General features: G+C 34.2%; 2 protein-coding genes across 2 annotated transcripts; both read left to right on the forward strand.

Annotated features, from left to right (window-relative positions):
* Positions 1–1,021: 1,021 nt before the first annotated feature.
* Positions 1,022–3,243, forward strand: LOC133831293 (fructose-bisphosphate aldolase, cytoplasmic isozyme). The gene is made up of 3 exons (XM_062261541.1): positions 1,022–1,165; positions 1,530–1,757; positions 2,142–3,243. The coding sequence occupies exons 1-3, from the start codon at positions 1,138–1,140 to the stop codon at positions 2,960–2,962; spliced, it is 1,077 nt and encodes a 358-aa protein (XP_062117525.1). The 5' UTR covers positions 1,022–1,137; the 3' UTR covers positions 2,963–3,243.
* A 4,463-nt stretch (positions 3,244–7,706) lies between these two features.
* Positions 7,707–10,272, forward strand: LOC133831292 (fructose-bisphosphate aldolase 6, cytosolic). Its single transcript, XM_062261540.1, has 3 exons — positions 7,707–7,863; positions 8,768–8,995; positions 9,164–10,272. Exons 1-3 carry the CDS (start codon positions 7,836–7,838, stop codon positions 9,982–9,984), a joined length of 1,077 nt encoding a protein of 358 aa, XP_062117524.1. The 5' UTR covers positions 7,707–7,835; the 3' UTR covers positions 9,985–10,272.
* The last annotated feature ends 4,381 nt before the right edge of the window (positions 10,273–14,653 follow it).

Here is a 14,653-nt window from a genome sequence, read left to right on the forward strand (position 1 = left end):
ATAAAAATTTTGCAATAGACCTTCCGATTATTAAAACTAACGAGAGATGACCTCATACATTGTTAGAAATAATATAGTAAAGAAGTACGAAATATATATTAATATATTTAATTGAAAAATAGAAATGTAAAAACACAATAGAAAGAATAAACCAAAGCTGAAGCACGCGAAACACGCTTTCCTTAAAGCAGATTTGCCCCCTTTACCTGAACAGTGCTAGATGATTCGTGAGCAACCACTTCTCAGGACACAACAACCATCAAGCAGAACGAAAGCACCACTACGTTTGCTTGTGCGAACTTGAAACAAACATTCCCTATATCACTAGAAAATACTATAGAGACAGAAGAGAGAAATGACTAAGACTATTGTGTGTGATACTCTATATTTGTGTGTCCTAGAATGAGAGGAGAAGCCTCCTTTTATAGGCTTCATGGAGAGTTGAAAATGTGTTTGAATCAAGTGCATTAATGCTCAAATATCCAACAAATCTGAATCTTAATCACACTTATTTTGGTAATATCAGCAGTTACCAAAAGTGATTTTCTAAAAATCAATAAGAATTAATCATACTTATTCTGGTAATATCAGCTATTACTCAAAGCGATTTTCTGACAATCAATCAGAATTAATTACACAATATTCTGATATCTCAAATTTGACCAAAGTGATTTACTAAAGTCAATTAGAATAAATCACATAATATTATGATAATCTCATCTTTAATCAAAGTAATTTACTGAATCATTACCAATTTAGGTATCAATTTCTCATTCACTCAATTTTTTTTTAAAACAAATTAATTGGATAAAAAATTCAATACCTAATAGATAATTGAATTAGAGAGAAAAAACCTAAAAACATTGGATGCAATGAATATTACCACCACATCACCCAAGTTGATGGCTTTTTCCCAAGCATTTTGACGACGAGATAAATTTCATTTGTCCTAAAGATAAATAAATAAATGAAAGGGGTAAAAGCGTAAATGGACGAAAACCCACATAGTGAATGACGATGATTCCGAGGTAAACTCTCTTATTAAAACCCTAACGCAACTAAAAGTTCTTTCACTGTCTTATTTCTCATTCTCTCCCAACCCTGAAAAAAAAAGCTTTCAATCTTCAGTAGCTGAAAATGTCTTGCTACAAGGGCAAATATCATGGTATAAATCATTTGTATATATTTATATGTTCTTTTAGATTGCGTTTTTCTCTGATTCCATAGCTACACTTCTTAGATCTGTGATTTTTTTTTTGGCAAAGTTATCACCTTTATTTGGATCCGCATCCGGGTTTGACCAAATGCGTTACAGAAGATCTGATTGGTAGTGTTTTATAACAATGGATATATTGTTCTTAAATCAATAATGATTTTGAGTTGGTTTTATTATATTATCATTTTCACTTTGGTTATAGACTTATAGTGATATACCTGTATGTTTATAGGGAATTTTTCTTTTTTTAAAACTTTGGTTATTATTGTTTGTGATTTCTTGTGTTTTGACATTACATTGTTGTGTATTGCAGATGAGCTCATTGCCAACGCTGCTTACATTGGTACCCCTGGAAAGGGTATCCTTGCCGCCGATGAGTCCACTGGCACCATTGGAAAGCGTCTTTCCAGCATCAATGTAGAGAATGTTGAGACTAACAGGCGTGCTCTTCGTGAGCTCCTCTTCACCACTCCTGGGGCCCTTCAGTACCTCAGTGGAGTCATTCTTTTCGAGGAGACCCTCTACCAAAGCACAGCTGCTGGTAAACACTCTGCTTAAATTTCCTATCTTCAGAATCTGATAGAATCCTTGTTTCATCATTTTTGTGTGTATGTTGTGTATAAACTCTTTAAGAGAAGGGTGCAGATTATAATGGTTTAAAGTGAGTCCCTTATTTTTTTCTTCTATCGATTGTTTAGATCATGCAAATACTTATTTTTTTTTAATTTCTGGTTATGAAAACTGGGTTGAATCGAGCCCTTTCATTGTCGTATGTTATTGTAAATTTGATAGCCCTTTTGACTGTTAATCTAAACAAAGCCTTTGGTAACATTCATGTCATGTATGATTGTTTGATTTGGAGATAGTTGCATAGTTTGATTAGCATCCTTGACCTGATATTTGTTGCCTGTATTTGTAATTTCAGGTAAGCCATTTGTTGAGGTTATGAAGGAAGGTGGAGTCCTCCCTGGCATCAAAGTTGACAAGGGTACCGTTGAGCTTGCTGGAACAAATGGTGAGACCACCACTCAGGGGCTTGACGGCCTTGCTCAGCGCTGCCAGAAGTACTACGAAGCTGGTGCTAGGTTCGCCAAGTGGCGTGCTGTGCTCAAGATTGGCCCCAATGAGCCATCTCAGTTGGCCATTAACGAAAACGCCAATGGTTTGGCAAGATATGCCATCATCTGCCAAGAGAATGGCCTTGTCCCCATTGTGGAGCCAGAGATACTGGTTGATGGATCACACGACATCAACAAGTGTGCTGAGGTCACCGAGCGTGTTCTTGCTGCCTGCTACAAGGCCTTGAATGACCACCATGTCCTCCTCGAGGGAACTCTTTTGAAGCCCAATATGGTCACCCCTGGATCAGATTCCCCAAAGGTTGCTCCTGAGGTGATCGCTGAGTACACAGTTCGCGCCCTGCAGCGTACCATGCCACCAGCAGTTCCAGCTGTTGTGTTTCTATCTGGTGGGCAAAGTGAAGAACAGGCCACTGTTAATCTCAATGCCATGAACAAGCTTAAGGGAAAGAAGCCATGGTCGCTATCATTCTCTTTTGGCAGGGCCCTTCAGCAGAGTACCCTCAAAGCTTGGTCTGGAAAAGAGGAAAATCTAGCCAAGGCTCAGGCTGCATTCCTCACAAGGTGCAAGGCCAACTCTGAAGCTACATTGGGAACTTACAAGGGTAGTGAGAACCTTGATGATGGAGCGTCCGAGAGTCTCCATGTCAAGAACTACACTTACTGAGAAAGCTTTTTTCATCAGCAAAAATGTATTTGATTGATAAAGGTCTTTAGGGATTATCTTCATGTCTTTCTTTTCAAGATTAAATGGCACAGTTGTGCATGATCTATGATTTCATTGTCAATTTTCAATTTGATTGAAGCTGTAATTGCATTTTTCTGGGGAAGTTTTTAGCTTTCGTAACAAGTTCTCTTATTTTACTTTGGTAATTGCCGAGTATACGAGTCAATTTGGCTCTATGCATCGAGAATATGTTGTTCAATAACTAATAATCCTTTTGTCCATTTTGTTGATCTTTCATTTTCACTCTTCATGTCTTTTTTTTCTTAGTAATGCTAATGCATGATATAAGAGACATTATCATGGTATATTTATCCTTAAAACAAATCAAACTACAAATTGTCAATAAAAATGTAATAATAATTACTTATAATACTACACATAATCTAATTAGAATAGTAAATTAAAAAAAATATGATGACAGAGATGTAATAGTTGTAGTGGTGATTTAGATGTGATAGTTAAATAAAATTACGAGAAAATAAATTGATGGGTGTATGGAACAGAGATTTAAACAAGAAGTTAAAACTAGTGGTAATGTAAAATAATAAAATTAATTTGTTGTAAATATAATATCTCTAAATATTAATATCGAAAATTGGTAGTGTCGGATATGAGATGCCTCACAGCAAGGCAACACAAATACATTATCACTAAGGAAACAAGGGTACACAAGAACGGGGACTTCCATACAAGCAACCCAACACAGCAGCAACAGGAATAAAGAACATAGTTCATAACAGAACGTAAAAATTATTTGATCTCATAACACAACAACATGAGATGAGATGCCTCTTCTTGAAACTAAAATATTATTGGATTTTTTTACTATAGAAAGTAAAGAATAAACTTTCGAATATTCTTGAGGCATAGCATCCAGTTATCATTTTGATAAGGTCACGGAACTGATAAGCCAGGAAGCTTATTGTAATATTTTTCTTTTAAAAAAAATCAAGCTTATTCTTTTTCAAGAATATATATTTTTTACATTTATTTTTGTTATTCGCATTTAATGAGCGTTGGATCCACGCTTAATTTTGACCGATAGTTGCAAGGCAATTGTCCAGATACTTGAGGCACCAAACAAAGGAATAAGGGTAGGTGGAGATAACAAGTAATCACCAACTTTATCACATTTTTAATTTTTTTTTAAATATTAAGTTATACTCAATAGTGACACAATATTACTTTCTATAGCATAACCATGATAAAATATAAATTGTAATAATACATCGAATAAAGGTCAACTAGAGTTTATACAAGGTTTTATGAGTCATATAAGGTGTGGCAAATGCAACCTAAAACGATCTTTTTTTTTGGTCTATAAAAAGTTGGGCGTGGTTTCCTCATAAAAGAAAAAAAAAGGTTGGGCGTGGTTCAATACTTAAAATACATGCTAATGTCAAGTGGGTATTAGTTATTTTTTATATATAAGTAGTTGATTATAATGTATAAATGTATTATATTTGACTTATAAGTAAATGAGCATTAGTGGGTGGGTGACAAGGATCCAACATGAAGCATGTACTGTGACTTCATACAAAAACTAATACATAATGTATATACTATAGTTATATTTTAAAAACAAAATAGATGATGCGAATTTGGGTTCAATCATATATATATTATATGCAATTATTTGCTTTGTAATATATTTACTCTAGAGATTAAAGAATTGGAAGAGGCAGGCGGTGGAGAGTGTTTATATTCCACTGTTTTCTCTGCATATTATGAAGAGGGATACAATACTATGACAAGAGTTTTCCAAGTATATAATTCAACAAAGGAGAAATTTAATATATATAAAAGTCAAAAGCTATTGTTTAACTGGATGAAGGCTGGATTCAATGCCATTAACAATTATTCAAATAATTCTGCAATAAGCGTGGATGTTTATAAATTTCAACTCTTTCCCCTTTTCTTTAATAAGTACATAAGAAAATGTTTTTAATGAGCACTATTACGGAGTATCTACAATGTTGAATACCACACATTAATATATGTGAATTTCATAATATTAAATTGAATACTACACGCTACTATATGTTGGTTGGTCTCAAAATATTAAATTGGAAGTATGTGAGCTCCATACTTGTATTAGTGTAGTATACAATACAAAAAATGTTTGATAAAAAAAGTTATATATGAGTGATTTTATTTATATCTAAGTTAAGTGTTTGCATGAAGTGAAATCACTTAGGTTGAATTGATGAAATGAGCTTTTCAAGAATTGAATTATTAATATCTTCATGGTATTGAAATGAAAGACTGCTCGGGCACTTGCACAAAGGCATATTTAGATGCTTAAGCTAATAGGAATTTTATCGAGATCAATAACAATAAGTACGGAAAGTGAAATAATGCAAGGTCTCTTTTTAGGTCACACATTAGGTGTTATTTATAGATTCTATTAGTTAATTTGGATAGAAAATAATAATCATGATTGATTTACATTAATCGTCAAAAGGTGGTGAAAATATCATTTTAAATAGGATACGATGAGTTCACAATTTGCCAAGCCTTGAGGGTTGTGCGAGCTCTTTTTCAGCAAGGGTCGGGTGAGGCTAAAAAGCCTCCTTCTATTTGAGTCTCTTCTCATAATTTGTTCCATATCAATAATCTCAACGAATTATTAATGTAAAAATAATATTTAAATACGTGAATTAATTTGACTCATACAACAAATGTTGTTTGGCATTAGTCTATACTTTATTGCCTCTATACCACATTCACCATAAATTAGTAAGAGTATGCATACACCCAAAGAGTATGAAAGGTGATTAATAAGAAATTTTATAAAGAGAACATGAACGCACTTACCTCTAAACCATGACAACGAAGATTCATAAAATAGGGGATCCAATCATTAAAAATTTTCCACACATTTTTTTAGAAGAAATGTGAAGCTTCCGTAATCTATGCCACTACCTCCAAATGGCCACAAGAGCTTACACTGCCAATTATTTGTTTAGCAAACTAGTCAAGCTATGACACTATCTATTTTGTCAAAAATGCTGTAAGATAAAAAGATTAATACTTAATGAATATTCTGCTCTATTTTTCAAAATATTTCACAAAAATATATATTTTTTAATTTTACCTTAAATTTTTAATTTACACCATAAATGAACTTTTTTATTTTTTCTCGATATCATTTCAATATTTTATTCATTTTAAAAAAAAATAAAATATAGTAATATGACATGAATATATATAATTTTTTTAAAAAAGAATAATAAAACATTTATAGTTTAATGAATAATACTTTTCTACATGTGGAGAAACACTATTAAATTAGGTAAAAATAAAATAAAATAACTCACGTTTATCTCACTTATATGAATATTACTTTAATATTTTTTTCTTCTATATTCTAGAGAAATGTATTTTACCTCATCCATTGAGAGTTTCCACTTCATCATGATAAAGAATTTCGTGAATAATAGTAGAAAAAACTTTAAACTAATTTGGAATGGGGATCCATTTATCAAAAGCAAAGTGAAAGTACAATCACAAACCTTCGCCGACCCTTGAGCATATAAAGTTCACACCATTGAAGAATGCTACGCCTAGATAACTAATAAGTAATCTCCAAACTTGTTTTGCTAGAAGAGTTTGATTGAAGTGAGCCAAATCCCAAAGCATATTCCTCTCTCCAATTTTTTTTATCATGATTTACATTAGTAAAGTTTTAGTAAAGAAAAATAATAATGTGAAATAATAGCAGTGCCTAATGATCTTGAAAACATGAATTTAATTAAATTAATAAGAAATGGGTGTTGGGGTTGGTATGGCTACTAGTTTTACATGTCTGCTTTGCTAACCAAACCTTGGGTCGTAATCTATCTAACCCCACAGCATTTGTTAAGCTGGTTTTTAAGTTACCTTTTTATTCAACACTTTACTTTTCGTACCCAAAGTATTGACTGTACGCAGTTGTTTTTGTTTTGTTTTTATAATACCATTTTGGCCTTGTCTCCGTTTCATTAAATATCATTTTAGCCTTGCTACTTGCTTCTTGAATTGGAACCTGGGAAATAAAGTGTGAGCGAAAAAAAAAATCATGGATAGAAAAAAATTATTAAAAAAAGTGAAAAAGATAACCACATGTTCTAAAAAAAAATGAAAGGAGAAGACATTCTACAATTTTGACAACAAACTCCACAATATTATAGGATAAACATTACAAAAAAATTTGCTCTATTAAAGTTAGGTAAAATTTTAATCGTTCTCTTAATTAAAATATATTCGTTATTTATTATATATAGTTTTTAACATAAAAAAATTTCGGAGGAAATTTTAACATAATCAAAAATTAAATTATAACAAAATATGTTAAAAATAAATTGACTGTTATTTTCCACAGAAGGCAATAACGACATTTGGTAAATATTTTTTAACCACATAAATTATAATTATTTTAAATAATATACCATTAAAATAATAATGAAATGAATACTTGATAAGGGGTAAAATAGTAAAAGCACGACGATAAAACCGCTCGTGTCTCCAAAGTCGGTGAACAGTGACATACTCGGGAAAAAGCCAACTGTTTTTATTTTTTCCTTTTGGAAAAATGAAATAAAAATATTAATTATTTAACTAATAAAAGAAAAAGCCAAAAGCTAAGTGGCGCAAAATCCATGCCTTCACCCATCACTTTATTGGCGTACCCTAATTTAATTATTATTATTATTTTATAACTTTTTTTCAGATATATAAACCTCATTTCGCCAACCCCTTCTACTCACTTCTCAACTTTTTCTCTCTACCAGTATTTTCTCTAATCTTCCTCTCTCAAATTTTGTAATCGAAAATGTCTTGCTTCAAGAGCAAATACCAAGGTAATCGACTCTCGATCTGTGCTTATTTTTCCAATTTTTGTTTTTTTCTTCGGGTTTTTGATGTCGTTTATCTGTTACATACGTAGATCTGTTTCGATTTGTATTTTTTCTCATTAATTTCTAAACGACTGTCGTTTGATCTCTATTTGTCCCAAGGATTTTGAATTTTTGATGATAAGAGATTTTTACAATTGAATTTTAGTTGCTAAAATCCTGTTTGGGGTTTTGTTGGTACTGTGATCTTGTTGATTTATTATTTGAAAGGATGCAGATCCTCAATTTTATATTAATTTGTTGGTGATCAACCTGGGATTAAGAAATTTGTACTCAAACCCTCGGAACTAAATTGGAGCTCGTAGATCTTAGAACCTCTAATCGTTGTTTTTTCTTTTCAACTTATTTTTATGCACACAGAGTCGCAAATAATCTATAAATTATTTGACAATTCTCAATACATAAAATTTTTCAGCAATATCTTTTCTTAAATTCTGGTATGTTTTCTTCTTTTTTCCTTTTAAAACAATAAGCCTTTTGAAATTGAATTTTAGTAAAAGTTTATATTTTAAAATTTGTCAGTAAAGAATATTTCTCAACCATGCTCGCTAGATACTCGAATTACATTCAAAACTAAAATTTTGGTACCCAGATGCAGAACCCATTAGTAGTATAAAAGGTTTGTGTCATTTATGTTGTTTTGGGCTTGGTTTTTTGTGTTGATTAGGAGCATGAGTATGTGGAAAGATGAAATGTATCTAAGCATTTGAATTGTTGGTTTTGTTTTTGGATTTGAAGCATTTGTATGTAGAAAGATAAAATTTATGTTTTTGAATCGTCTCTTATTTGCTTTTATAAGTGAACTTATGTTTCATTAATTCATTTGATGTAAATCTTACTTACCTTGCAGATGAGCTCATTGCCAACGCTGCTTACATCGGTACCCCTGGAAAGGGTATCCTTGCTGCTGACGAGTCAACTGGCACCATTGGCAAGCGTCTTTCTAGCATCAATGTAGAGAATGTTGAGTCCAACAGGCGTGCACTTCGTGAGCTTCTTTTCACCACTCCTGGAGGCCTTGAATGCCTCAGTGGTGTCATTCTTTTTGAGGAAACTCTCTACCAAAGCACTGCTGCTGGTACTATGTTTGAATTATCTCTAAAATTTTCCGAAGGAAAAAAATATGTTATATTTACTTGTTATAAGAAATTATAGTGAAAGAATATGAAAACCAGTGTTATGTGTGGTGTAATTGCGTTTTTTTTAGCCTGTTCAATTAATTTGAAATCCTTTTTGTTTGTTGCAGGTAAGCCTTTTGTTGACGTGTTGAAGGAGGGTGGAGTCCTGCCAGGAATTAAGGTTGACAAGGGTACAGTTGAGCTTGCTGGAACCAATGGTGAAACCACCACTCAGGGTCTTGACGGCCTTGGTGCAAGATGCCAGAAGTACTATGAAGCCGGTGCTCGATTTGCCAAGTGGCGTGCTGTGCTTAAGATTGGTCCCAACGAACCTTCTCAGTTGTCCATCAATGAAAATGCCAATGGGTTAGCTCGCTATGCTGCCATATGCCAGGAGAATGGTCTTGTCCCCATTGTTGAGCCTGAGATCCTGGTTGATGGACCCCATTCCATTGAGCAGTGCGCCGATGTCACTGAACGTGTTCTTGCTGCATGCTACAAGGCACTCAATGATCACCATGTCCTTCTCGAGGGAACTCTTTTGAAACCCAACATGGTTACCCCTGGATCAGAAGCCAAAAAGGTTGCACCAGAGGTGATTGCAGAATACACAGTTCGTGCCCTGCAACGCACCGTGCCTCCAGCTGTTCCTGCTATTGTGTTCTTGTCTGGTGGACAGAGTGAGGAGGAAGCTACCGTTAATCTCAACGCCATGAACAAGCTCCAGACAAAGAAGCCATGGTCACTATCCTTCTCCTTCGGACGTGCACTCCAGCAGAGCACACTCAAGGCATGGGCCGGCAAAGAAGAAAACATCCCAAAAGCTCAGGCCGCTTTCCTCACCAGGGCCAAGGCCAACTCCCAGGCAACCCTTGGAACTTACAAGGGTGACGCCACTCTGGGCGAGGGTGCCTCAGAGAGCCTTCATGTCAAGGGCTACAAATATTAAGCAAGTCATGGGCTTTGAGCTCAATTTTGTGTTTTGTTTTGGTGACTGCATTGCGCAGTATGGGTTTAAGACTCTGGTGTTATCTCAGGCATAGAGTTAAGACTCTTTAAAAATCTTATTTTCTGATCTCGAGTTTGTGTAGAGGGATGTTGGTATTGGTATTAATAAGCTTGAGGACAGTATAGCTGTAGCGGTGAGTATGCCGACGGTATTTTTATTTTGGCTATGAGGAACTCCAAATGTTTTGTTTTTTGTTTTTCTTCTTCAAAAATGCTCCTTTTCAGTTAACCAAGTATTTTTCGTAAAATAAATTTTACTGTATTTACTTTGCTCAACGTAGCCCTTGATTTTTATTTGGAAGTGCCTCTCGGCAAAAGGGCCATTTTAGACAGAGGCTATCAAAATCCAAAGAGAGGCCCCTCTATAGTAGATATCATTCCTTATTTTCCATTTAACGTAACAGAAACAGGATCCAAAACGTAGTTACCGATGTAGACAACTATTACCAATCAGCGAATCTAACAAGGTAGATTAGGAGTGAACCTTTGAGTCGAAAAATCCGCAACCCAAAAACTTGATTTTTTTGCAAAACTTGTTGAATTCGGGTGAAATCCAGTTCAAACCCGACATGTTCAGGTCGGATTCAGCTTTTGAAACTAGGGACACATGGGTTCGGGTTACACTCGAATCCGAACATAATTTTAAAAAAAAAAATTAAACTTAGATTAATGTATTTTTCAAAAAATTTTACCAAGACCAAATTTGTAAAAATCAACATTACCAAACTAACAACAAAGTTAAAATAAATATTTGAAAAGTTAAAAAAAAGAAATAAGAAAGTGTAAAAAATGGTATTTTTGAATTTTTTTTTACCAAGGCCCATTTCAGCCCAAAGCTAATTTTTGGATCAATCTCATCCGAAAACAGACCCATCGACCCGACCAAATCCGAAACCCGAAATCACCCAAAAATCGAAAACTTTGGAGCAGGTTCGGTAACCTATTTTCCCACCCAAAACCCACAAAACCTAAACCCCGATGCACCTAAAACTTGAAAACTCGACCTATGTGCACCCCTATAGATCAGTGGCACTGTCCAATGGAAGAGCTTCCAACCTGTCACCCCACCTACTGCTGCCTAAATTGATGGACTGACTGCCTCTGTCCTCGTTGCACAGCAAACAAAGATTATGATTCATTACTAAGGCAAAAAGCCAAATATTACAGCAAAGTGTTTGGTGGATCGATTGTAAATCGATAGGCCCAGTAAAGGCTGGGTTATGGGCCTGGCTATTGAATTGTCTAGGAATAACAGAAAAATAACAACCATAAAAATATTGAGATAAACTAGAGATATCAGTTTAATAATGCAACCTCCCAAGGAAAGAATTTCCACAACTTCTTCCACAAGGGCTTTTCATAGAAAATTCACCCAACTTTGAAGGTTTCCAAAATAGGACATTGAGTCTTAGGGGTCCTGTAGAGGAACTATAACAATTACTCTTGGCAATGCTCGAAGTGATGCATTTATGTATGAACTCAGAATTCCAAATTCCTGAATATAGTGTCTTTTATTTGCTAGCTTACTCTAGTGCATATTAAATAGGGCATATATCATTTTAACCCTTTGTATTTTTCTCAAATATCTAGTTACACGACTATGTTTTTTAACATACCAAATTACATTTCATATTTTGTTGAAATGCCTATTACATTTGTGTGTTTAAAATGAATGTGTGTGTAACATTATTTTGTGTTTAAATATCTATTTACACCATTGTGTTTTCAATAATACATATCTAAATAAATAAATTAATTTTAATACAATAGTAATACTCTTTTTTATTTACTTAAAATGCTTTATAAAAATATTAGAAAATATTAATTATATGAAATAAATATTAAAAATATTAATTTACTATTTGAAATAATTGGACAAATATTAATGTGGCATAATTATATCTCTATATATAAAAAGTGTGTAGATAACATAAATTATTGGTTTTAACGGTTTCTTTTATTAACTTTAACAAAATATTCTAAATATTTCACATAATATATTTTTAAAATAAATTAAAAATATATATTTATTAATTATATTAATATAAATTCAAATATTATAAAATACCAATAGTATATTAATATAAATTCAAATGTCATAATATACAACATATAATATATAATCCTAATTTTTATAAAATTTTACTAGAATAAATATTTAGTAATTATATTAATATAAATTCAAATATTATAACATATCATTATTATAATAATATTTTATACAAAACTAGATATTTATTAATTATATTAATATAAATTCAAATGTCATAAATATTATTATTATGATAATATATAATCCTAATTGTTATAAAATTTTACTACAATAAATAATTAGTAATTATATTAATATAGATTCAAATATTATAAAATATCTATTGGCCTGTGAAATTGGCCAACAGTCGTATGTACATTATACGACATCTTTTGAACGGAATAAGTAATATAAGTGATAGAATACGATTATCTTAAGTAAACACACTGAAATTTATAGTGGTTCAGCCCTGTTCTGATGAACAGTAATAATCTAATCCACTTAGTAGTATTGAGTTACTCGACAATTACAAGTATGAACTTAGTAATTCACTTCTCAGAAGAGTTTTTCCAGTCCAAAAAAGAGAGTTCGAAAAAAAAATTCCCTTTTATGAAGCCCTGGGTCCTTTATTTATAGTACATAGGAGCTGTTACATGATCAGTTGTACTGGAGATTGTGGTTTGGTACACGATCGTTGTGAGTGGAGATACGTGTCCACTTTCCCACGATTATGAGATTGTGGGTCTTCTATTGTTTCTATAGGTCGTGGTGGATAATGCATGATAGAAACGTCTGGAAGATATTAAGTCTCTGTTGGTATGTCAGACTTAGGTGCTAGGCCCGATGACCAAAGCTTGGGTGCTAGACCTGTGACCTTCTGGGTGCTGGGCCTGTTGATCTTCGGGGTGCTAGGCCTGTTGATCACAGTTTGAACGAGAGTAATTATTCTCAGTGAAGTGTACCTGGGGGTTTAGGCCGACCATCCTATGGAGGATAGGGTCAAGGCGACCACCCCTAATGTCCTTGGGCATATTGGGCCGACCACCCCGGGGTAGGGTCAGGCCGACCACCCCTAGGGGGTATAGGGCTTGCTTGGGCTGACCACCCCTAGGGGGTATAGGGCCTGCTTGGGCTGACCACCCCTAGGGGGTATAGGCTTGGTCGACTTTCCTATAGGTCTTGGACCTATCTTTTTTGCCCGTCGATATTTTCTCAATACTTTGTTGTTTTTCCCTGAATGTCACGTGTCACATTCTCATTCGCCACGTCATCCTTGTATTTTTGAGGGATAACATTTTCCCTCGAAGTTTATTGTAATGCACTCAACATTACAGTAAACTTAATCCAGGCCCGAGAAACATACTGTAGCAGTACTTAGATAGTCAAGTCCCTTGGGACATTACATAATACTTTTTACTATCGATACTTTGCTCGGTACAAATTTTTCAGGGAAAATTAGTAATTCCTAAAAATAATTAGGTTTTTCAAGGAAAATTAATTTCCTAAAAATTCAATATATTTTTCAAAGAAATTTGACATCCTAAAATTATAATATATTTTTCAAGGAGTTTTTAAGGTCCTAAAAATATAATATATTTTTGAAGGATATTAATTCCTAAAAATAACAAATATTTTTCAAGGAATTTGATTTCCTAAAAATATAAATAGTTTTCAAGGAATTTTAAATTCCTAAAAATATAGATATTTTTCAAGGAATTTAAATTTAAATTTAAACCATATTAGATAGTTTTCAAGGAAATTTGAATTCCTAAAAATATCTTAAAATATCTTGTCAGCCTGAGAGGTTATAAATAGATCTTTCTTTCATCACTGCTCCATGCGCCACTCTCACCTTTTCCTCTGCTCCATGCGCCAGTTTCAAAAGGATCTGAGTCTAATTTTTCCAAGTCCTCACCAAACTCAGATATTTAATTTACATATGCTTAGATTCATAAGAAACACTTTGTTCAAGCTTTCTCTGTAAAATTCCTTAGCTTGTGCGATTTCCAGGGTAATAAACCCTATACTGAGCGATTTCCAGGGAGAGGCCGAGCATCTCCTTGGCATGGGTCGAGAACTCCCTTAGAGCCCTTGGCCGAGCACTCCCTTAGAGCCCTTGGGCCGAGCACCCCTAGAGTTGATGGGTCGAGTACTCATAAGTCACAGGCTGAGTACTCCCTTCCTTCCTTTAGGCGATATCTAGACCTAGAATTAGGGCTAGGCCGAGTACTCCCAAGTCATAGGCCGAGGACTCCTTTCCTTCCCTTATGCGATTTTCAGACATAGGCACTAGGTTGGGCCGACCACCTATAGATCATAGGCCAAGTACTCCCCTTCCTTCCCTTAGGTGATTTCCAGGCCTAGAATTATGGCTAGGCCGACTACCTTAGAGGGTCATGGACCGAGGACCTCCTTGGCATGGGCCGAACATTCCCTTTCCTCCCCTTGGGTGATTTCCAGGGATATAATTATGGCTAGGCCGACCACCCTAGGGGTCCCCAGGCCGAGTACCCCTTTCCTTAAACGATTATCAGGGATTTAGGGTGGTTGACCCAAGCATAAGCTGGCCACTTGGGAT

The sequence above is a fragment of the Humulus lupulus genome, chromosome 4, assembly GCF_963169125.1.
Source record: "Humulus lupulus chromosome 4, drHumLupu1.1, whole genome shotgun sequence".
NCBI classification, from domain to species: domain Eukaryota; kingdom Viridiplantae; phylum Streptophyta; class Magnoliopsida; order Rosales; family Cannabaceae; genus Humulus; species Humulus lupulus.

Bases quoted from the DNA above. Each gene is read 5' to 3' on its own strand.
- LOC133831293 (XM_062261541.1), top strand. From the start codon at position 1,138: ATGTCTTGCTACAAGGGCAAATATCATG. The intron at 1,166-1,529 runs GTATAAATCATT...TGTGTATTGCAG, and splicing joins CTACAAGGGCAAATATCATG to ATGAGCTCATTGCCAACGCT. The intron at 1,758-2,141 runs GTAAACACTCTG...TTGTAATTTCAG, and splicing joins CTACCAAAGCACAGCTGCTG to GTAAGCCATTTGTTGAGGTT.
- LOC133831292 (XM_062261540.1), top strand. From the start codon at position 7,836: ATGTCTTGCTTCAAGAGCAAATACCAAG. The intron at 7,864-8,767 runs GTAATCGACTCT...CTTACCTTGCAG, and splicing joins CTTCAAGAGCAAATACCAAG to ATGAGCTCATTGCCAACGCT. The intron at 8,996-9,163 runs GTACTATGTTTG...TGTTTGTTGCAG, and splicing joins CTACCAAAGCACTGCTGCTG to GTAAGCCTTTTGTTGACGTG.